Source organism: Saccostrea cucullata, unplaced genomic scaffold (assembly GCF_032062105.1).
Source record: "Saccostrea cucullata isolate Sc308-1 unplaced genomic scaffold, CSIRO_AGI_Scuc_v1 ctg7310, whole genome shotgun sequence".
Lineage (NCBI taxonomy): Eukaryota > Metazoa > Mollusca > Bivalvia > Ostreida > Ostreidae > Saccostrea > Saccostrea cuccullata.
In genome coordinates, this window is record NW_026926936.1 from 4362 (window position 1) to 27524 (window position 23163).

At 33.2% G+C, this 23163-nt stretch overlaps 2 protein-coding genes across 2 annotated transcripts; one reads left to right on the forward strand and one right to left on the reverse strand.

Annotated features, from left to right (window-relative positions):
* Window positions 1–8827: 8827 nt before the first annotated feature.
* LOC134272959 (DNA-directed RNA polymerase III subunit RPC5-like) lies at window positions 8828–20703 on the reverse strand. The gene is made up of 18 exons (XM_062755130.1): window positions 20643–20703; window positions 17338–17388; window positions 16851–16928; window positions 16613–16731; window positions 16271–16353; window positions 15875–15988; window positions 15341–15504; window positions 14790–14914; window positions 14377–14468; window positions 14069–14189; window positions 13574–13655; window positions 13015–13074; window positions 12813–12916; window positions 12323–12432; window positions 11574–12064; window positions 9620–9685; window positions 9325–9450; window positions 8828–8961 (listed from the first exon to the last, which is right to left on the reverse strand). The coding sequence occupies exons 1-18, from the start codon at window positions 20685–20687 to the stop codon at window positions 8902–8904; spliced, it is 2091 nt and encodes a 696-aa protein (XP_062611114.1). The 5' UTR covers window positions 20688–20703; the 3' UTR covers window positions 8828–8901.
* Window positions 20704–20947: 244 nt separating this feature from the next.
* On the forward strand, window positions 20948–22882 carry LOC134272958 (H(+)/Cl(-) exchange transporter 7-like). Its single transcript, XM_062755129.1, has 5 exons — window positions 20948–21051; window positions 21514–21603; window positions 21830–21895; window positions 22293–22425; window positions 22773–22882. The coding sequence occupies exons 1-5, from the start codon at window positions 21004–21006 to the stop codon at window positions 22880–22882; spliced, it is 447 nt and encodes a 148-aa protein (XP_062611113.1). The 5' UTR covers window positions 20948–21003.
* The last annotated feature ends 281 nt before the right edge of the window (window positions 22883–23163 follow it).

Sequence of the window (23163 nt, forward strand, 5' to 3'; positions counted from 1 at the left end):
TTCATCTAAATGTTTAAAAAGTGGAATGCCACACCAACTTTTTATTATATAGATCTTTGAGTCATCCTTTTAAAACAAGGGTTTTAGCATTGAAAGGTCGATATTAGCTCTTAATTATTTTCTATGAATTTTTTTGTATTTTTTCAAAGAAAATGAAAAAAATTAAATAAATTCAACTAAGATGTTTTCGAGTTAAAAGTTTGCTGTAAAGGAATGTATCATATTAATATCTAATAAAATATGTAAAGAAAGGATTGTTAGACTTTTCAAATTTTTTTTATAAAAAAATATTTATGAAAATAAAACACATAATTTGTGAATATTTTTTAAACCTATGGTTAAAATCACCATAAAACTAGTCACAACTGAGGACAACATGTTTGTCAATCATATTTTTAAAAGAAATTGAATCGAAATTGAGAAATTTTAGAGAAATTAATTTTTTTGATATTTGCACCTAACCCGATCAAAATTAAACTGATCCCGATCAAAATTAATACAAAATTAATAAAATGCTAATTTACTATATTTACAAAGAAGAAATCTATTTTATTGTCAGGTTCATTAATGTTTTAATCCTTTAATCCTTATTACACTTAATCAGACTAGTGTTCTTGGGGAAATGTATTTATTTCCAATAAATATACAATTATGGTTGGGATCGGTTTAATTTTGATCGGGATCGGCCAAAATTTTAAAAAATTAATTTCTCTAAAATTTGGCCATTTCGTTTCAATTTCTTTTATAAATATGATTAATAAACATGTTCTCCCCAGTTATGACTGATTTTAAGAAAATTTTAACCATAGGTTTAAAATATATTCACAAATTCTGTGTTTTATTTTCATAAATATTTTTTTTTATTTAAAAAAATTTAATATCTATACGGCTTTTCTTCACATATTTTATTAGGTATTAATGTGATGCATTAATTTACAGTGAAAATTTCACAAGAAAGCGTCTTATTTTGATGGAAATAATTTTTTTCATTTTCTTTGAAAAAATACAAAAAAAATTCATATAAAATAATTGAGAGCTAATGTCGGCCTTTCAATGCTGAAACCATTGTTTAAAAAGATTGACTCACAGATCTATAAAATAAAAATTTGGTGTGGCATTCCTCCTTAAATTACAGGATTTTCAAAAACAATTTTGGACGAGAAATGAACTCAAGTAAACTCCCAAAAGACTTAAGAAATGTATTGACAAAATTGAGAACTTGTAACCATAAACTTCCAGTTGAAGCTGGAAGATGGACTAATACTGATAGATCTTTAAGATTATGTTATTTATGTAACAAAAATACTTTGGGGGATGAATTTCATTATGTAATGGAATGTCCATATTTTTCGTCTTTACGTGTAAAACTTATTGATGAGAAGTATTGTTCTCATGCAAATACTTATAAGTTTGAGAAAATTATGTCCATCACAAATGTTGACTCGCTGTTAAAACTGTCTTTGTTTGCTAAAAAGATATTGGCCTGCTTTCAGTAACATACTGTTTTCATATTTGTCACTACTCTTCCTTACTTGACTTTGGTTTTTTTTTTTATATTATGTAAATATGTTCCTCACTGTACCTCATATACCATTGTATGGTCTGAGAGTAAAAAAAACAAACAAACAAAATTCTGATAACAAAAACCTTGAATACTTATATTTAAAACTGGGCTCAACACAAAATAAAGAGTAAGGTCAAGGTCACATGAATACTCAAGATGTCAGATTAAATATCTTCATTAATTTAAATCAATATTTAAATATGAATTTTGATTAAATTCTTGTGAATAGTTTCTTAATTAATAACCATCAATATCAAGTGCAAGCACTTTATGTAGGCACATCATTGTGCAGTCATCTACAGTATTTTATCTGAGTGTAGCTGTATATACAGTGATGTGCCATAAGTGTTCGTCCAAATTCAATTTTCATTACGTCACTTTACATTTTCACATAACTTCGTCGACGCTGTATCTTTTAACCATGGCGTCAATGTTGAATAAATAAGTATATATTTATAGCATATCCACGTGACTGTCACGTGTCACAATTACGTAGCAAAATTATTTTCGTCTGCTGTGTATTTCCCCTGTAAACAAAATGGCTACCGTGCGTAAAGAATTGAGTACTGATGTTAAAGAAGTCATCGTTTCTCTTTACCTGTCTGGATTAAAACATTCAGAAATAGCAAGGAGATTACAAATTCCCCGGTCTACAATAACTTCTGTAGTTGACCGGTATCGCAAGCGAGGAAGTGTAGAAAACATACCGAGGAAAGGGAAGCAGGCAAAGCTAAGTGACAGAGACAGTCGCAGCATTTTAAGGTTGGTGAAAGAAAACAGAAAGAGAAAATTATCAGACATAACAGCCTTATTCAATGAAAATAGAGACTCTGCTATATCTAAACGGACAGTTCAGCGAAATTTGTACAAACAGGGGTATTTTAGAAGAGTTGTTCGAAAGCGCATAAGAATTCGCGAAGTGAACAGAAAAGCACGGCTCTCCTGGTGTAGAGGAAACAGATACAAAACTATAGATAATTATTGGAACAGGGTCATCTTTAGTGATGAGTGCAAAGTGGACGTTGGGACTGATAACCGTGTTTTTATATGGAGAAAGGTGGGCGAAGAGTGGATGCCATGTTGTCTCTCGCAACCTCCAACACCGAAGTTTAGTTTAATGATATGGGGCTGCATCACTTTCAACGGTGTAGGGACTGTGACTGTTGTAGATGGTAACATTAATGCTAGAAAATACATTGATATAATTGAAGATCAACTTTGGCCAGTCATAGCACGCCATTTTCCTCGAAATAACTATATATTTCAAGATGACAACGCCCCTATTCACAGAGCCCGAGTAGTTCAAGAATATAAATTACAGAATAATATTCATTCAATGGTTTGGCCCGCTCAGAGTCCTGATTTGAACATTATTGAAAATATCTGGTTGAGACTGAAAAGAGAACTGAAAAACGGCAACGAAATATTCTTGTGTAAAAATCAGCTGGAGGCAGCCATTCGACGTATCTGGATAAACATCCCAATTTATTATGTTCAGGGCTTATACAGGTCGATCCCAAGACGAATACAGAAAGTTCTGAGGTCAAAAGGCTATATAACAAAGTATTAAGGTAAGAAAAAATATTTTATAATTTTATTTCTGTGTTTTATTTTTCCGAAGCGTCTCGTTACTACGGCGGCCATTTTGAATTTGGACGAACTGTACTAGTAAGGATGTATATGGTCAGAAACTAAACACCAAAGTCCCTAAAAAATTCAGTTATTATATTTAAACAAAAAGTTAACTAATAAATGACACCACAACGCCCCTCCCTTCTCCAAGATTCCTGTTGCTGTCATTTATGAAAGTAAACAAACAAGACAGATTTCTTTTTTGGGGGAGGGGTGGGGGTCTTTCTTTCAAAAACTCATGAACATGAATCATTCAAATACTCCCTCGCCCGTCTAAGAAAAAATTCTGGATCTATTGTCTTAATTATCCTACAAGTTAACACGATAAATAATGAAAGGAATCTTTTTTTTTAAAAAAAGACAGAGAGAAGTCGAACGTGTTTGATACATTAGGTAAAGATCCAACAGCATTTTGTCCGAGAGAAAATCTATTTATAGGAATGGATTCTTTTTAAAAATTATGAATGCTTTTTCGTTTAACTTGATGTTAAACCCCATTATAGTTGCCTCTAATTATACATTTTATACAAATCAACGATTCATAACAAAAGTGCTCATTAAAAAGCCTACGTTTTATGATAAATATGTATATTTTCATCTGCATAATCACTACCTTAAGATTGGCCTGTCCACCTTCACCTGAACACTGTTCACGTCAATCACGATTTCCACAAGCTCTAAAACCGGAAGTGTGTTCAAATGACTTTATGAATAAATAATACATAATTTCTAATCTGGATAAATTTATCATTTCAAAACTGAATAGAATAAATTATTTGTTATTAAAATTTATTTTTGTTTCAGATTTTTTTTTGATCGAGCCAAATAGAAAAAAAAAAACGTTTCCGGTAGCATGCCAAAATTTACTGGTATTTGTAATTTGCTGCTATCTTTAACATTCATTAGGATATTCTACATTCTATAACAGAAATTTTTTTTTTTAATTTATCACTTTATGAAATTTATCAAAGGCGGGCTTAGCCCCCAATTTTTTTTTGGCAAATATATACATGTAACAGGAAAGTAGAAAATGCATGGCTGGACCGGGAATCGAACCCGGGACCCCTGTATCTCTAGTCAGGTGCTCTACCGATTGAGCTATCCAGGCCGATATCCACGGCCCTAACCATTACATTCCTCCCTCCTTAAAGGTCTTTGGCCCTCCAAAGACCCCAACCCAGGCTCATCCCTGGCAGGTCTTTCACCTGTCAATTCCAAATCCTGGTCACGGCACCAAATCTGTAACAGGAAAGGAGAAAATGCATGGCTGGACCGGGAATCGAACCCGGGACCCCTGTATCACTAGTCAGGTGCTCTACCGATTGAGCTATCCAGGCCGATATCCACGGCCCTAACCATTACATACATAACATAGGCATTGAAATTTGGGTTTACCTTTTTAGATTGTTTAGTCCCATTCAACTACCCCCCCCCCCCCACACACACACACTTTCAATTTACTTCCGACACCTTTGTTTATTTCAAAACACATTTTAAACAATGTTATACCTTTATAATTGCAACCCCCTTGAAAAACGTACGATGTTTTAATTGTCTTGATCTGATTACATGTAGTTTTTAAAATATCTCAAAAGATAAAATTACCATATTTTGTGATAACTGCAATTCCAGTGATATAGCAGGCTCCTAGAATGCGAAGTGGGGTAGGGTGAGAGGAGGGGTTCTGATTAAAGAGTCAAATTCTTTTGCTGTAGTTTTTTAAACTGAAATTTGCATTTCAATGCTGTATACCCTGCCCCTCTCCACTTTTCGTTGCTGTACGGTTAAAAACAAGCAAATTCCAGCAACCCAGATAGTGTGGGTTATTTAGCCATCTATACATCCTTCTTTAAAAATCCTTGTTACTGGCCCACAGGCACTTGTTTCTGAAATAAATTTTTAACCTATAGTATAATAATAACACGTGTTATTATTATACTATAGGCTAGAATTTATTTCCGAAACAGGTGTCTGTGTACTGGCCTAAGTAGAATACCCCGCATCATCAGGTATGCGTTAATGAGCGCATTGTATTGTACCTTATTGAAGTAAACATCAAACACAAGTTCTTGAATAAAATTATTATTGGCTGCAGGAACGGTCGCTTTTTTCTTGGTTACGTTACAATGTGTGTGTGTGTGGAGGGGGGGATAAGATGTTATGCAATATATAGTTTGATAGCTAATATGTCAATGATAAAATTGATAAAATAACGAGTAAAGTGTAAGAAAATTGCTTTAAATTCAGAATTGATGGTTTTATATACCACTTAAAAGTGAGAAAAAAATCATTGAGTCAATTACAGCCATATACCATGCTGGAAACAATCTTATCTTGGCTTAACCAAAAATTTCAATATTTATTTATCATGTTTGTCACTGTCATTAAATATTATCCGTATAAAATCATAGTTTGCTTTCATCATGCCCACGTTGCCGAGTTGTTCATCATCGCGCCATGAAGCCAAATGGTTCATCTGGTGATCTGAATTTTATTGATTTTGATGTTAATTAATAATAGGGGGTGGGGTGTAAAGTTAGAAGACAGTCTGGAATAAATGTATACACTCTTTTAATTTTGAAAACTGTACGTTGCGTTTTTCTTGAATACTTACGCACACGTCCTTGTGAAAATACTCTTTTTAAAATACTAAGTTTTGTTTGTAGCTGATGTGATGCTTTGCGTTACTAATAAAAGCCGAATATTCATCGTGATGAGATGCATTATAGATAAGCCTGTTCAAGTGCGTCAAATGGTTGGGAGTTTTTGACACTACTTAATATGTACATGTACCTTAAGATATACTGATAAATTCACCTCTGAAAGACAAATTGTCGTTATTCTTGGATGATAATTTTTCCGAGTGTGTAATTTGAGCTAAGGCATCTTTCATATGATTGTTGGCCCTAGCTGATTTGACCAAACACCATTCTGCCCAAGAACCCGATCATTATTGATTTAACTGTCTTGCCTTCCATGTTTGCATCATCTAGGACCATCCTTAAAGAATGTTTGTTTGGAAATGCCGCCTGGGGGTTTTCAGACCCAGGAGGGAGGGAGGAATATATTTTTGTTTTCAAATTGAAGCTAAATGATAAAAATAAAAATCTCAATGAACAGTGGTAATTTTCATTAATTTAATTTACTTTTATTTTATTAATATAATTTTTGTTTGATTTTTAAAAAAAAATATATAGCCCTACACTGGATGGTGCTAACTCAAATATCAATCTAATTTAGATGTTAGATCTGCTCATTTATTAAAAGTCAAACTTCTTATTTTAAAAATCGTTTTTAAACAATAATTTTATCAGTCTATTTTAAAGCATTTCTCTTTGAAATTTGGCCCTTTATTAAGACAATCCTTACAAACAGTGCGAACTACACAAAATTTCTGAACTGCTTAAGAATTGTTGGAATGTTTTGTGGAAAAGCGGGAGGATGTGCTTGGTATGTTCTTGAGTGTTCGCCATGAATCAATTTGAACATTACGTTTCAATGACTCATCATACTGACAGACAACATTTTTATGCGCCCGAATCGATAGATCCGAGGCGTATATTGTTTTTGTCCTGTCTGTCTGTTTATCTGTTTGTTAGCTGCAGAACTGTAGCATTATGGTTTTATATATTAGTCTTGACCATAACGCTACAGATCCCGTAATGCAAAAAATGTGCAATTCACGGCGCAAGATTTTTTTTTGCGCACTGTTTGGGAGAATTTCTCCACTTTCCAATTTTAGTAAATCATTTACCTTTCACCTGCTAATTCCAGACACATTCGTAAACAAATTTGTATCTTTTATCCTCCTCTCAACCCTTTATAGTCGCCTCTACAGGCATTAAACTGCCTTGCTTGATTTGAATTGTCTGGGGGATTGCAGAAAATTCTAATTCAAGCGAGTTTATCGCTTGTAGAGACGACTATAAAGTGTTGGGAGGTGTATAAAATATACAGATTTATTTAACAAATGTGTCTAGAATTATGAAGGGAAAGGTAGATGATTTGAAAAAGTTGGAAAGTGGAGAAATTCTACCAAACAGTGCGCAAAAATCTTGCGCCGTAAATTGCACATTTAATTTTTGCATTACGGGATCTGTAGCGTTATGGGCAAGACTAATATATAAAACCATAACGCTACAGTTCTGCAACTATCTGTTTGTCTGCAAACTTTAACCTTCGCTCTAACTTTTAAACCATGAATGAAAGAGACTTCATATTTAATATTCATACTCTACTAATTAAGCACTTTCAAATGACACGAAGGTCATTGACCTTGTGACCTTGATTGTGACCTATATGCTAAAATAGTTTTTTTACTGCAAACTTTAACCTTCGCCTTAACTTCTGAACCATAAAGGAAAGAGACTTCATATTTAGCATGCCTACACCACTGATATAGCTCTTTTAAATAGCACCATGGTTAGTCACCTTGTGACCTTGACTGTGACCTATACGCTAAATATAGCTTTTTTGTCGGCAAACCTTAACCTTCAGCATAACTTTTGAACCATAAAAGATAGAGACTTCATATTTGGCATACATACTCCACTAATTAATCCCTTTCACAGGACACCAAGGTCAATGACCTTGTGACCTCGACTGTGTCCTACATTGTATATGCTAAAGATAGCTTTTTTGAACCTTTTGAATAACTTTTGAACCATGAGAGATAGAAACTTCATATTTCGTATGCATACTTCACTAATCAAGTTCTTGCAAATAACACCAAGATCAATGACCTTGTGACCTTGAGTGTAACATATAAGCTAAAATGTTTTTATAACTTTGTTGCCGCAGGGCGCATAGTGTTTCACTAACACATCTTGTTCCTTTAGTATTTGGGATAAAATATTTCTGATCCATGTAATTTTTTTTGAACTGGGATCATCTTTAATTTCAACATGACGAGCAATGTTTTATTTAAATCAGTACCTGAGTTTACTCAGGTGACCTAAAAACTTTACAAATCCAGCTGTTCTCAGGAACTACTGGGACAAAAAAGCTGAAATTTATGCGAAAGCATCCTTGGGTAGTATAGATTTTAAATTGTCCAAACTATGACCTGTTTGCCAGGGTGGGGTCACAATATGTATTACTAGAGGGAAATCTGGTAAAGAACAGCATGGTCAAAGCTACCCAGGTGAGTGATGTGGCCCATGGGCCTCTTGTTTTCATGAAGAACTTTGAAAAAAAATGTGTGTTAAAACAAAAATTCTGATAAATTTTAGTAACAGGCAGAATTGTTTTGTTACATTTATTTTAAACGAAAATTTTTTATGTGTGGTATCATGTACAGATGCTTGGATTAAGAGGAAGTTGACATCCAATTAAAAATTACAACAAAAATGAATACCACCATATGGAATGCCTCATCGAAGAATGTACTAAAATTTCCAGCATCAGCAGAGTAGTCACTGAGAAAACTGATGAACAGACACACACGGGTGAAACAGTATACCTCCCTCTCCTTCGGAGCAGGGATATAACAGTGCATGACAACAACAGACAATGGACAAATTTTGATAAAAAAAAAAGCTTACTTAAACAGGCAAGTTCAAATTTTTTCATATATCTATGGTACATTTCTCAATATTACTTACATTCATTTGAAATTAAAACTGACAAAGGTTTATCATCTCATAATTTATTACAACAACAGTCTAACAAAAGCAAGATTAAGTACAACTATAAAACAGCCGGGGTCATGTGGCAGGAATAGTTCCCTTCAACATCCAGGAATTGCCTTTCTGACCACAGTAGTCCTGTAAAAGATAAAGACCAGCATCTTACTACCCTTTACACATAACGAAATTGAATGTACATTTCAACAATCTCTAGAAGGGAATCTGAAGAAATTTTGTGACTTACAACTATTTTCATTTACCCAGTAGTCAAGGTAGTAGCTGGCCTACCAAGTAAAACTTTAGAGAATGTTCAGTTTTCAGCTGTTGCCTGAAAACTTACCTTGAGTAACGGAATATTTACAGCTGTTGCCTAGTAACTCACCTTGAGTAATACAATGTTAACAGTGGTTGCCTAGTAACTCTATTAAACAGAATCCAGCTCTTGGCTGGTAACTCGACTTGAGTAACAGAATGTTTATAGCTATTGTCTTGTAAACTCACCTTGAGTAATAGTTTTGTGTCCTGTTCCGAGAGAGTTAACCCACATTGCTCCTCTACCAGCTTCATAAACTGTTTCCTGTTGATTTTATGACTAGAGGTAAAGTAGTTCAACAACACGCCACGGGCCTGTTTAAACAAAACAGAAACTGTATACCAAGACACATTCACTGTAAAATAAACACACACTCAATTTGAAATATACAAAATAATAAACTTTAAGACAACTGTTTTTATAGATATGTAAACTTGTTGATAATTTCAAGCAATACTAAAAGTAGACATGGTAGAAACATACAGGGTCCAGTTTATCTCCAGTTTTTGGTAAGGCGTATATAGGTTCTTGTTGAGAATTTGGTGGCCACTGCAAAGAACACACTTAGATATACACTATCATTAGGAATACAAATAAATATTCTGCACACAGTATCACCTATAAATGGTAAGACATATATTTCCTCAATGCAAAATCAAATTTCAGTATCATAAAAGGATGTTTTCTTTACTTAAGATTTTTTTTTCCATATTAAAAAAAAGTTCTTCTTTCTTGGAATACAATGTAGTTCTATGATATACAATGATAATGGTACATGTATATTTTATTTACTACTAGATTTACATCTAAAAAGCATTTTCCTATCTACTGCATGTACATGTACAACACTGTGACACACAAATCATCATGCTTTTTAACTCTGCATATGAATACAACTGAACACATAAAGTGCCGCGCCACAGCATGATACGCCCGTCAAAAATTACAATTTTCTTGAACAGTTTAGGTGCAAGAAAATCACTTCAACCTTGATTCTAAGATTTTTCAATTCCTTAAAATATTTATCCATCCCCTGTGATCTAGGCATCAATTATAATAAATATTACATCACTGATAGATTTCTGTGCTGGTTGTGTTAGACCTTGTCAAATGCCCATGATCAAATTAGTCTTAACAACTTAATCTATACCAAATCAATTTTGAAAAAAAGGCTGGCCATCAAATGACATATGTTATAAACTGACCAGCAGTTCTGTATAATCCCCAAAGGGCTGCTTAATCACTAATCAGAGCGACTGAGACAACAAGCCTTCCTACATTGAACTCATTAATTAATCTTTAACTGGATGCTTGTCTACTCATTACTGCCAAGAGATGAATGGGTCTGCACTATCTACCATAATTTTTTTTCAAAAACATATAAAATACTCTCAGATTTTTTTTTGGTTGAGATTTAATGTCCGACAGGTTTTAGTATGTAATTCATATGGACATGCTGATTCAACCCCACCCCATGTTAAAATTAGTTTTTAAATTAATAATATTACATAATATCAGATTAGTCTATTATGCAATATCAAATTAGTTTTAATTACTTTTCATCAAATTCATTTCAAAACTTAGCTAGTCAACAAAAGTTATTTCTAATCAAACAGGCGCTTTACCCATTTGCCCAATTCTCAAGGGATATAGATAACGCCAATGCTCTGTCAGTTAACTGCTGCACTCAAAACCCATTAATTTCTCTCTAATTTGACATGCAATTTTCTGTTATCAAAATTCTTCTTGACCAGTGCCTGATAATTACACTCATGGGAGACATGGGATTTCTCTAACATACATTATATTTGTTTTAGATTGCTGTCAAGTATATGCTTAAAAAAAATAAGTATTTTCTTGATTTAACACTTTTTTAATAAGAACAGTGCAATACTTTTACATTATTTGAGATGTGTAAATGAATAGTAAAAAGATTCATTTTTTTTTTAAAAATTCACTTAAATTAAAGGTCACAGTGACCTTGAAATAGGTCGCGACACACCTTCTACCTAAGATGCATAAACTGGCCAAGTTTGATGATTGTAGGTCTTATGGTTTTCTAGTTATGGGCCGGAAAGGATTTTTCCATATTTGGCTATAACTTCTTAGTAAAAGGTCAGAGCGACCTACTTTTTGTGCGCGACACACCTTCTACCCAAGATGCATCACATGACAAAGTTTGATAATCCTAGGCCTAGTAGTATTAAAGTTATGAGCCGGAAACGAAAAAGCTAACAGACAGACGGACAGACGGACGGACACAAAGCCTATAACATAATACGTCCCGTCTTAAGACGGGCGTATAACAATAGGTGCACCCCACATTTATTTTTCTATAATCAATGCTTGCAACCATCATATCACCTTAAAATAGAAACAAACTTTACTTTTTTTTAATATTTACAATAGTGCTTATCTTTACTTTTGTGAGACTGACCTGGTTTTGTAGTAGCACCCCTCCCACTTTCAGAGCCGATTCCTCCAGCATTTTATCTGACACCCCTGTAGCCAGAATTTGCCCTGGGGGACTCTGAGCCAGATGCATCTGAAATAATCTTTGAAGTTCACTTGCACTAACCACAAATCTTGTATTCAGTTTCTCCTTCACAAAATTAAGGATTTCCAGTTTAAATTCGGGAGAATCAGAAGAGTTTTCTCCCTTGGTAGTATCACAGTTAGAATCAGGGGTGACCTCTAGGGTACCGTTAAAGTTTGAAAGTTTAGAAGAGGACACTTCCATTGGCTCCTCTTTCCTGGAAGAAAAGTCGTCATGGTTTTCTAGATCCTGTTTGATGGCATCCATTTCAGCGTCACTGTAGTCGGACAAAGACCGACCACTTAATGTCCGTTTTCTGCGGGTCCCTGTTGAGGACCTTGAGGAGTTTCTGCGTCGTCTTGCTGGCTTTTCCCCCGGTGAAATGGGTGGTTCTTTAAAATAAGTTTTGTTCACATTATTTCATAAGAATATTTCATAATCAAATATTCGCTTTTTCTTTATAAAGAACTAAAATATTGCAGCATTGTTTTTCATTAATGAATAATCCATGTTTGAATTAAGTAAAATTTGTCAAATGTTTATTCCAATCAGAATTGGAAATTTTGCAAAAATAACCCTCTTGCAAAGTCTTATAAACAAAACTAGTAGCTTTGATTATTTTCATTTTAACTACATGTATACCAAAGTACCTTTGTCTTTGAACTTCTTATCATGTTCCTTGGGGATTTTCAGAAGTTTGGCCAGACCCTGGTATTTAGCTTCCCATAACATTTTCTGTCTTTGAACAATATCTGGATACCTGTTTTTTTTCAGAAAATTACATCTCTATTGGCAAACATATTGTATACAGCTGAATTTTGACATCTTGAACTCTGATATCTCAAATGTGATGGATATGTTGAAGTGATTATTATTATTTATTAAACATATGGCATATTAACCTCTATATTTTAGACTTTCGGATATCTGTTTTTTCTTGGTTCCAAGGAGTTTAAGAAAATGAAATTTGACTGTACATATTCACTGGTTTTAATATAATGAAGCTGATGATAAGTTTCTATGAAAGTTTATTTAACAGTAAAGTTAAAAACTATAGAGACTGTGAGTAGACTCAAAAATAATACTACTAATCCTTTTCACAAGTATTTTCTTGGTTTTAAATGGTATATTTCACCTTACCTGCATGTAAAATCTAAGTCATATGTAAACAGGAATTCCCAGCCACAATTGACTCGAATATGTGAAATTTGTTCAAGGATATCTTTGACATCCTCAGCTGGTAGCTACAATATAAATATATTTATTTCATTTACAATTTTGAAATAAAGTGCAGAAAACATGAATAAAAAGATTACAAAGAAATTTTAATGCAGCATCGTACCTTGACAATGGAAGCTATATCCTTTCTTGTGACATGTCTAGACTGGGTGAATCTCCACATCTGGGGAAAAAAACAACAACAGAGAAATATTTACAAGAACTGAATCTCTCAAATTTAAAAGTGATTAAGTAAGTGCATTCAATACTGTTACTGTAAAATCACATATTTTCGTGGGGTCAAAATTTCGTGGTGTGGGTAAAAACTCTTAGCTTGTGGGGATTTGAATTCGTGGATGAAGAATTGTTCAGTGGTTATGCATGTAACATTTTAAATTTCATGGTGAACATGAATTCGTGGGCCGATTCATACCTCGAAAACAACAAAAATTAAACTCCCACGAAAATTTGTGATTTCACAGTATATGATAATATAATATTCATTAATGTATATATAATTCTATTATGTAATGAATTTTTAGTCTGGGTGAATTAGAACACTAATGATGCTATCAAAGACACTACAATTTTAGCTCTACTCAGATAAATACAGGTAAAATTATTCCTGAAATTTCAGTACCCGGTAATTTAACACAATAACTATCTCTACACTAAACACTTACCACATAGTCTCTACCTCTACAGAGATGCTCTGCTGACACACCACTGTGGGGACTGGTAGCCTCTTTTGGATACAGAATCTCACTGTTCATAAAAGTATAATATGAAATTCAGTATGTATATTTCATATACCCATATAAACATTTAAAAATTGTTAATCAAGTGTTGCATAATTAAGAAGAGAGAGAAAATCCCATCCTCAAAATTGGAGTGCTCACCATCTGAAAGACAAATTAATTACTAAGCATTCTTTAAAAATCAGTTTGGAGTGCATGGAAGAAAGTTTTTCTCAAAATAAAAGTCCACTCACAAGTGAGCATACAGTGTACATCATTTTAAGTGACATCATAATATTTTTCAGATACCATTATGAAGACTCCTTAATTTTCATATTCAAATAGTAAATATGCATACATGTTCCCGACAGTCTACTTGGGTAAAACATTCACTGAATTCATTTCAAAAATTCATTTTTATATGATATTTATTAGACTAACCTTTTGACAACCCAGCAACCTTGAACTAACACTGCCACCTGTTGTAGAGATCTGAGAACAGCTGTAGCGTCCACACCTTGAGGAAGCAGTGCCAGCAGCTGGCTAAAACGGATTACTTTGGCTGAAGAATTTACATAAAATAGAAATATTAAAAAATATACCCAGCAATATGCAATCCATAGACATTTCTAAGACGTAAATCAGACTCACTTTCAAGATGACAAACACCAGTCCACCTGATATGTTAAAAATACAAAACTTCAACACAATTTTGCATCACTGTATATGTACTACACATTACTACTCACCATTTGTTAATAATGTTTTGACTTGGTCCTGTAGGGGCATGGTTCTCAGTTGTATCAGAGACAACACATTACTCGGCATTGCAGGCATCTCTCTGTTAATTATATAGACATAATCTCTTACAGAAAACGGTGTCTATGGACTTTATCATACATGTACATATTTCAATCTACAGTCATTTCCTGCATTTAATATTAAACCAATTTTACTGACTAAAACTGATTTCAATACACTTGAAATTCAATAAAAGCCATTTTGAAGAATGAAAAGCATGAGAAACCATTACTTCATTCTAATTCACAAGAAATTACTTTACCATGAGTATTTAACATTGCAATACATTACAATGTTAAAGAGTGGATTATATAAAATACTTTGGTTACACACATCAACTTAAACTATTGAGAATACTTACTCTTTTGCTTGGTCTGTCTCAGGCATGAGGGCCTGTAGGTATTCCCCGGGCTGTAACTGGAATTCTGACAACTCGTCACCCTTCCCAGCATACAACTGAAGCCTCTCGGACTCAGCCCTACCACTCTGATAAATCAACACAAAAAATATTAATTTACAAACCAATATACTCATGTAGAGAATGTATAAAACAATAGGATTAAGCTACCAATTTTTCATATATCCATCAAGTCATTATATTTAAGTATGGAACATCCACAAATTAATATAGCATAGATGAAATTTCATGGATCAAAAAGAGATCAGGATTTTGCCAATATAAAGAAATGGTACTGTTGAACTTTGATTATGTTACATCAAAGTGCATTGCCTCCCTTGATCACTCTAAATATAATTACTTATCTAAAACACTTGAATATCTCAAGGGTTTTGGACAGCTCTAACCATATTTCAGATTTCTAGGGTTAAGCAATACTTCTCTTATGAGTATAATATGCTAACATTGGTTACATGTGTATAATAACAATATACTTCTGTGGTAAGAACACTGACACTAATGCTGTGATAGTTGAGGGGCTGCCAGGCCTCCTCCTGTTGTTTTTTCTGGAGATAGTTGAAAGAGGCCATCCGGCGAGCTTTGGCCTCCTCCGATTCCTGCTGGGCAAACTTGACCGTGACCGGCTTCACTTCCTCCTCCTCATCCTGGGAAGACTCACCTACAACAAAAAAAGCCCTTGAGCCACAATGCTAACCTGATTAACCTTGACTAAGGTTCTTAATAGAACTGTGGCCTCATCACACACTCTTGGGCCTTAATTTCTTGATTTGAATAAACTTGAATCTACAGGGCATGAGGATGCTTGCATTTAATCTTATTAACCATGGTCCTATTTTTCCAGAAGATTTCCAGATTTTTCAATGTAAAACAGATTTCCTGTTTTAGCCCCACCTAACTCCATAGGGTCTTGAAAGAGGATAAGGCTCTTCATTTAAACAAAATTGAATCTCCTTCACCCATGGCCATAGATGCTTTGTGGCAACTAGGTATTCAGTTTTAATGAAAGTTCTGTCAAAAAAAAGACTGACCCCCATCTCCTGCTGGACCCACTTCAGATTTTATTTTTAGATCTGCTCTGTCCAGGTAACTAAAACTGGGTCTCATCTGAATAATGGCGTTCAATGGAGTCAAATGTAGCTCTCCTGTAAATAAACAACATAAAACATACTGTGATACACATAGTTAAATCATTTATAATATTTTTCACACATTTATTTAAGTCTAAAATTTACTGAAGATTTTGTTAGAAGTAAACAGCAATACATGTTATAAAATTGGGGGGGGGGGGATTTAATACACAAGAATTATGTCCATGAAAACAAATTTAAGGATTACATTTACATTTTGGACTTGGCAAAATTGTATGGAATGGGTATACAATGAATAAAATCAGTTATATTTTACAATTTAAACTGTCAAGTTACCATCTTTGAAAATCCCTGCAGCATATCTGCCAGATTTTTCTCCTGTAGAAACTGAGGTCAGCACCTGCTTATCCATTTTGTCACTGAAACGAGCATTGCAATGCATTAGGTAAATACATGTGATCCACCCCTAAAAATAAACGTGATCTACTTCAATCTTGTCATAATTAACATTATTGTAGTATTTCTTTAATTTAAAAATTACCCAAATCACCCTTCAATTTAAAAAAAATCAAAATTTTCTGTTTTTTGACAATTTCAACAACGTTTAATAGACACTTTTTATGATCCAAAACAATTATCTATTTTTCAAATAAAAACTGGATATATTTCCATTCCTACCTAGAATACATTGAATCTGATGAAGAACCAAAGGCACCATCAACATTCAATGCAATCTGTTCTCCCTTGCTCCTGGCATAATGAGGACTCCTAGTGTTGATCGTTGCTTCAATCTCTACCTAAATTACATAGAAAAATAAAAATCATTAAATTACTTTAAACTCAACTCACATCATTAAACTCAACTCACATCATTGTAGAAGAAATAACAGAAATAGTTACTTTACTTCTCACTCACTTTCTTCTGAACTGGTTTAACTCTTGCAGCGAGAATGTCTACATCATCATAAGTCATTCTACCAGGACGAACAGGGTACTAGAAAAAACATAGGTAATCAGACATTAAAGAGCTCACCTATATTGTCCTTAAGTAAGTCAAAGTCTTACATTAAACTAATAATCTAGGAGTGTACATCCCAGAATCACTCATCTGTAAAACAGTGATGAATTCACAGATTGACCATTGCTTGGGAAAGGTTTTGAAACAAATTTTTTCTATAGAAAGATATCGGGGCGCTTTCACAAAAATTAGGTGATGCTTTGACCATTATTTGGGGGCGGTATTTTTCACTATAAAAATATGTTGGGGGGCGCTTTGACTAAAATCAGGGGACGCTTTGACTAGGACGGTTTTATTAGCGGACACTTTGAATGGATTTCCATATCATATAATCTATATTTTAAAGCTTACTTTAAAGATATGTATCAAATTTCATTTGTCCTACCTGCAGTAAGTACAATTTATCTGCAAGACTCTTGGAAATGAATACATCAATCTGAAAATAAAACATATGCCACACATTTTACTAATTCTTAACTATATCACATGAAAACAACAAATGAAAACATAAATCTGAAAATAACGCATAAAAGGTTTATCTGTGCACTTTATTATTGAATCTCAAGTAGAAATGATGAATCAATCATGAATTATTTAGTATGAGAGATAAAGAAAGATGTTAGACATTTTGGATGTAATGCAAAGGCCTAGAGAAAAAAAGAACAAGATAGGGAATATGATCGTTCTTCCTGATTGCAAGCTTTCAACAAATCTGAAACACTTTCCCTAAATGCTTTATTTCAAAAAAGTATTACAAGTACATTGTAATAATTGTGTTTCAAATTTACTGTTTTAAAACATTGATGTTTGCGTTTTTTTTTGTCTTGTTTTTGGATGGACTCATGAATTTGTTTGCAGACTAGTAAAAGTTAAAAAGCACTAGTCTGGCCAGACCAAAGCCTAAAAATATTAGTGTCGAACCCTGCTAAGTTACAAAGTATCAGAACATTGGTAAAAATTAATAAACAATATACATATACTTTTAAAATAAAATTATTGGTACAAAACTCATGCCATTATGAGATACAACTTAATTAATGCCCTTAAAGGGGGAGGAAATAAGCACCTCCTTCAAATTTACCTGGTCTTAGAACCCCTGTCAATCATCTGAAATTAAGTCTGGGATTGGATACTTTGATTTGATTGACATTTAGTTTGCTGCTGTTGTGTATATCTTGTGTACTTTGTCTGGAGATCGTACCTACCATCGAATTAACTTTCAGGCTTTTGATGCCTACCGCACTGTATGCCAACGTGATAAAGAAGCAATCAAATCGTTCTTTTCTTTCTTTAATTCATAAGAATATATCATAAATATAATCAATCTATCAAATAATTAAATAAATGACAAGAAAATCATGGCTATGTAATATATATTATAAATTTAATTTTAAAAGGGAGGATTTCATATCACGATTACATTCGAAAATTCAAATTTCCGTGTCAAAACATGAATTAATCATTTATTCCTTCATTTATTAACAAAATAAACCGACCTACGTTTGAAGCTAGTATCATGGAATTAAATAAAATTATTTTTTAAAACAAGTATGACAACATTGTAACATTGTTCAACCGAATTTATATTTATAAGACAAACCTGTACGTGTCGCTTTTCTTCGAGACATGGTGATGTAGTTACGGTATAATAATAAGTTTTAGATGAGAAATTACTCGGAATATAACATCTTGCTTTGTATTTATTGTTTGAAAATAAATTCAAATTAACAATGAATCCCGAAAGAAAAAAAACAATGCAGATGATTCTTTTCCCGTTTCATAGTTGTCGGGGAATCAACTTCGGTCCGAAGCCCTGGCCATTTTCACCGACCATGTGTTATGAAAAAATCAAGTAGGGTTTATCTTAAAAAGATATTTATCTAGACAATAATATTTCTACTTCAACATTTTATTCTCAAAACATCGTTTCTAAGTTTTACTGTTATTTACCGAGAGACTGTTTTATTATTCACTTTCTTCTTTCGTTTTGCGTAGACGACGTGTAATTTGAATTACTTCCCTTTTTGTCGCCAGATTACAACGACAGATTTTGATGCTCAATGTATTTTCGTTATAACACTTCATTAAGAAACACACTGTATATAAAAAAAAATGTCGAATCATTAAAAAAATCAATTATTTTAAAAGAAAGAAATTGAAAAGGATTCTGTCTGCAACAAAAAATGCTTTATTTCGCATTTCAATTCATGAGCTAAACATGAAAAAAAAAAAAACGGCCTCGGTTTACAAAGTCGTAGGAAACGCATACAGGTAATACACTCAGGGGCTCAGGTAACATTTTGTGTATATAGGTAGTATACACAAGCCAGCGTCGTTCCCTCGGGGCTTCTCAGCCGCTTCGATTAAGCTCCACCCCACACCAAACTTACCTGAGGAAAACCGTACGGTTGAAAACCTCGGCCTTTAAAAGGAGTTGTTATTTCAACTAAATGTAATACGCAGGTAGGTTACAACCAAATATTCTACTTGCCTATATGATATGACATCATAGTAAGCTATATGACGTGAAGTTTAGAGATAACAATTTCTTATAGTCGATATCTAAGACTGATTTGAGGTCGTAAAAATTAATCAAAATATGCAGAGGCATAATTACAAACAGAATTTTGTCGTTTCTGGGTCTCTGTAGTTATCACAGGGGTTAAATACCAAACCCGTGACGTCATAACTGTTGATCATGCAGTAGCAGAGTGAAAGTGAAATGTAACGAGAATTCATGTAAACAAACACAAGAAAGTGAAATGTAACGAGAATTCATGTAAACAAACACAAGGAATCGGAGTTTAAAAGCATTCAGAATAAATATCATGTGTGATTCATGTGGGAATAAAGCTTATGAATAAGGTATGGTAATATACTTCAACAATTTCTTTGTAAAATTAAAGCAGGGAGGGTGTTTACTTGCCGATCAGCCTTTCCTCTGTCGTTCTTAACAAATAAGATGCAAAAGTTCAACACTACGCCGCACACTTTGAAACTTAATTTTTGTTTCTATCTAAAGATCTTATTCTATTGTTTTTGGAAAGTGCTGCTAGAATCGTATGGTTTACCGGAATTAATGCATTTTTTTCGATGTTATGAACAAAATGTAAAAATTTTGGGAAGGTTTCGTCAGAAAGTGTTGAATAATTATTTCTGTGATAGGACAGTAGGATTCTAGCAGCACTTTTCATGGTACACAGATGTTTTTCCATAATTATTATTACAAATTGAAATTAATTATCCCCGGGGTAGTGTTGAACATTTCACTTTTTCATTAAGGCATATTTTCTAATTATAGACGTCACGTGGTGACGTCGTGGTGAAGTGCTTCATGTAGTATAAGTCCCATTGAAGTCTATACAATGCATAATTATAACAAAAGTTTTATGCTTGACTTTTCCGATTTATTAGTGTTACATAATTATAAAAAAAGTCTTAATTCGCCGAATTTTGGTCCATGTGCTGCCTTAACATACCCGCGTACTTTTGTTTTGATTTTTAACACAGCGAATTGCAGACAGGGTGATGGCATGTGGTGCAATAACTAATTTCACCTAAAACTGTAAGTTCACAAATCTTTCATTGATTAGCTCAAAAGAGATGCATTTTCCAGTACTGTTGACTAAAGGTAAACCCTGTTATACATGGAAACTGAGAAATAAAAACTTAACAAGCTAAAATAAATACCTCATGCAAAACCGGGTCGTCTTCCTCCGCCATGTTGAACGGCATGCATCCCTCAGATAAGTCGACCTAACCATTGTCGATAAAGTATTATTCAATGTCAGTAATTTAACTTAAGTGAGTTAAGATATCATCTATTTGATCTTATTTTGAAGATATGGATTAATTCTTAATAGAAACATCAAATCATATGGTAAAGTTATGTCTTCGAGAAAAATAATATACATAACACGTGAAACAATCTAGAAAGAGTTGACTGATTTTCACTTTCATTTTTCGGAAGTCCTCTTAGTTTTTCAATAACGTAATGTAAACATTATTCTTGGAATAAGGAAGCAAAACAACATATGATTTTCACGTGATCATGGACGATTCAGAGACAACTCCGTTGATTAACAGTAGACCTCATTCAGTATGTATTTCAACACGTTAACACTGTTTATATACTGTTAATAAATGCTGAAAATGGTGAAGAGTCCATTCAAGTTACATTTCATAAGTACTATATATCAGTATATCAGAATCATCAGTGTTCAGAAGGTGTTGTGATTTGGACGAATTATATCAGGGACCTTGATTATCATGTATTATGATTTCCTTGATAATATAAAATATAAGCACGATAATGACTATCGCTTCATAAGTTTATGACTACATGTCAGCAACATTACCCCTATTGTACTTAACCAGCCCTAATTATGAAGTATCCAGTTCAGTAAACCATTGTAGCAGTACAATACTAGCATTGTTTATGCTGAAATGCTGAAAATATATCAAATATTAAGTTGATCCTGAGGTTTTAAATGATGACATATATGAAATCTGAAAGAAGGTTGAAATTAGAAGACATATATTTATTATTTTATTCTTCCAGGTAATTAATCAATCAAGTGAAGAAGATGAAGATGATTCTGAAAATAAACATAATTATGCAACAGAGAAGGTCCTCTCTGGGGAATATGAGGTCTGTATAAGATACCGTGTAAAGCTACTTGTATCTTTCTTTGCCATTGACATAAACTTAACTTAATTTATAACTAATACTCTAATTAGCTGACAGTTCCATTGTATTAACTATGTTTCAATATATAATAATGAAAGTAGATTTAAAATATATTTTCTGTTTTTGTCATTTACATTTTTTCTACAATCCTCTTTTGTCTTTAATGATAGACTGTGTTATATTACAGAGTTTGGATTATGATAATTGTGAAAATGAGTTATATGAAATGGAGGAGAAAAAGAAGTCTGTCAGGGTAAGTACAGCTGTACCGTGCATTGTACTGTTCTGTGAAAACAGGAGTGCTTTAATGACATGAAATGCTTGTAAAGTAACTTAATAAGCCTTTTGTATGACAGAACTTTGTGGTGATTAAGATGTTAAGGTGGTTCGTCATGTTTTTTGTTGGAATTCTGTTTATAGTAATTTAAGTCTTATAAAGTAACTTAAGTCTTTTAAAGTAACTTAGGTCTTATAAAGTAACTTAAGTCTTATAAAGTAACTTAATAAATCATTTGTATGACAGGACATTGTGGTGATTGAGATGTTAAGGTGGTTAGTCATGTTTTTTGTTGGAGTTCTGTTTAGTAACTTAAGTCTTATAAAGTAACTTAGGTCTTGTAAAGTAACCCAGTAAGTCTCTTGTTTGACAGGACATTGTGGTGATTGAGATGTTAAGGTGGCTCGTCATGCTTTTTGTTGGAGTTCTGACTGGACTGGTGGCCAGCCTGATTGACTACTGTGTGATCAAATCTACAGATCTCAAGTTCAGCATCATCAAAAAATGTATCCTTTGTTTAGGGTTTCTTTTCTTGCTATGTTAAAGATTGAATCAAAATTAAAAGATGATACAAAAGAAAGGTTCTATGGTTTTGATTGGTAAAAGTAATGCATATAAAATTTCAACAGTGAATTGACCTAATTTTTCCCTCATGGCCACTCTGCCTTAATTATCAAAAAGCAACTAAAATGTCAAATAAAAAAGTTTAATTAAATATACTTTTACACATGTAAAAATCAATCAGCCACCATGTTTGTATTATTCATACATGTTATAATGATTTGATAAATTTTTGTATGTTTAAAGAGCAAGTACAGTGTACCCTAATATTTTTCTTAACATTGACCTAAAGATATAGACAAATGTGTGGACGACCAATGTATGGAGATCCCCCTGTTTGTCTGGGCAGGGATCAATGGGGGTCTGGTGTTTGTTGCAGCATATTCTGACAGCCTGCTTTGAGGTAAAGATGAACTGTAAATCAATGAATATATTAATGAATATACTTTATTCTATATACATGTATGTTCAAAATACTCATGTAATTAACCAACTGTTATTCAAGTCATATTTAATTTGCGATTCATCCTTTTGAAATCAGTCAGTGACCATTAATTTTCATGAATGAGGAAATATTATGCATGAATGTAATTCAAAATACCTGGTAAATGGTTTGTGATTATTAATATTTACGATTTAAAGTAGGTTGCAAAATTCGTGGATTTTACTAAGTAACACACAAA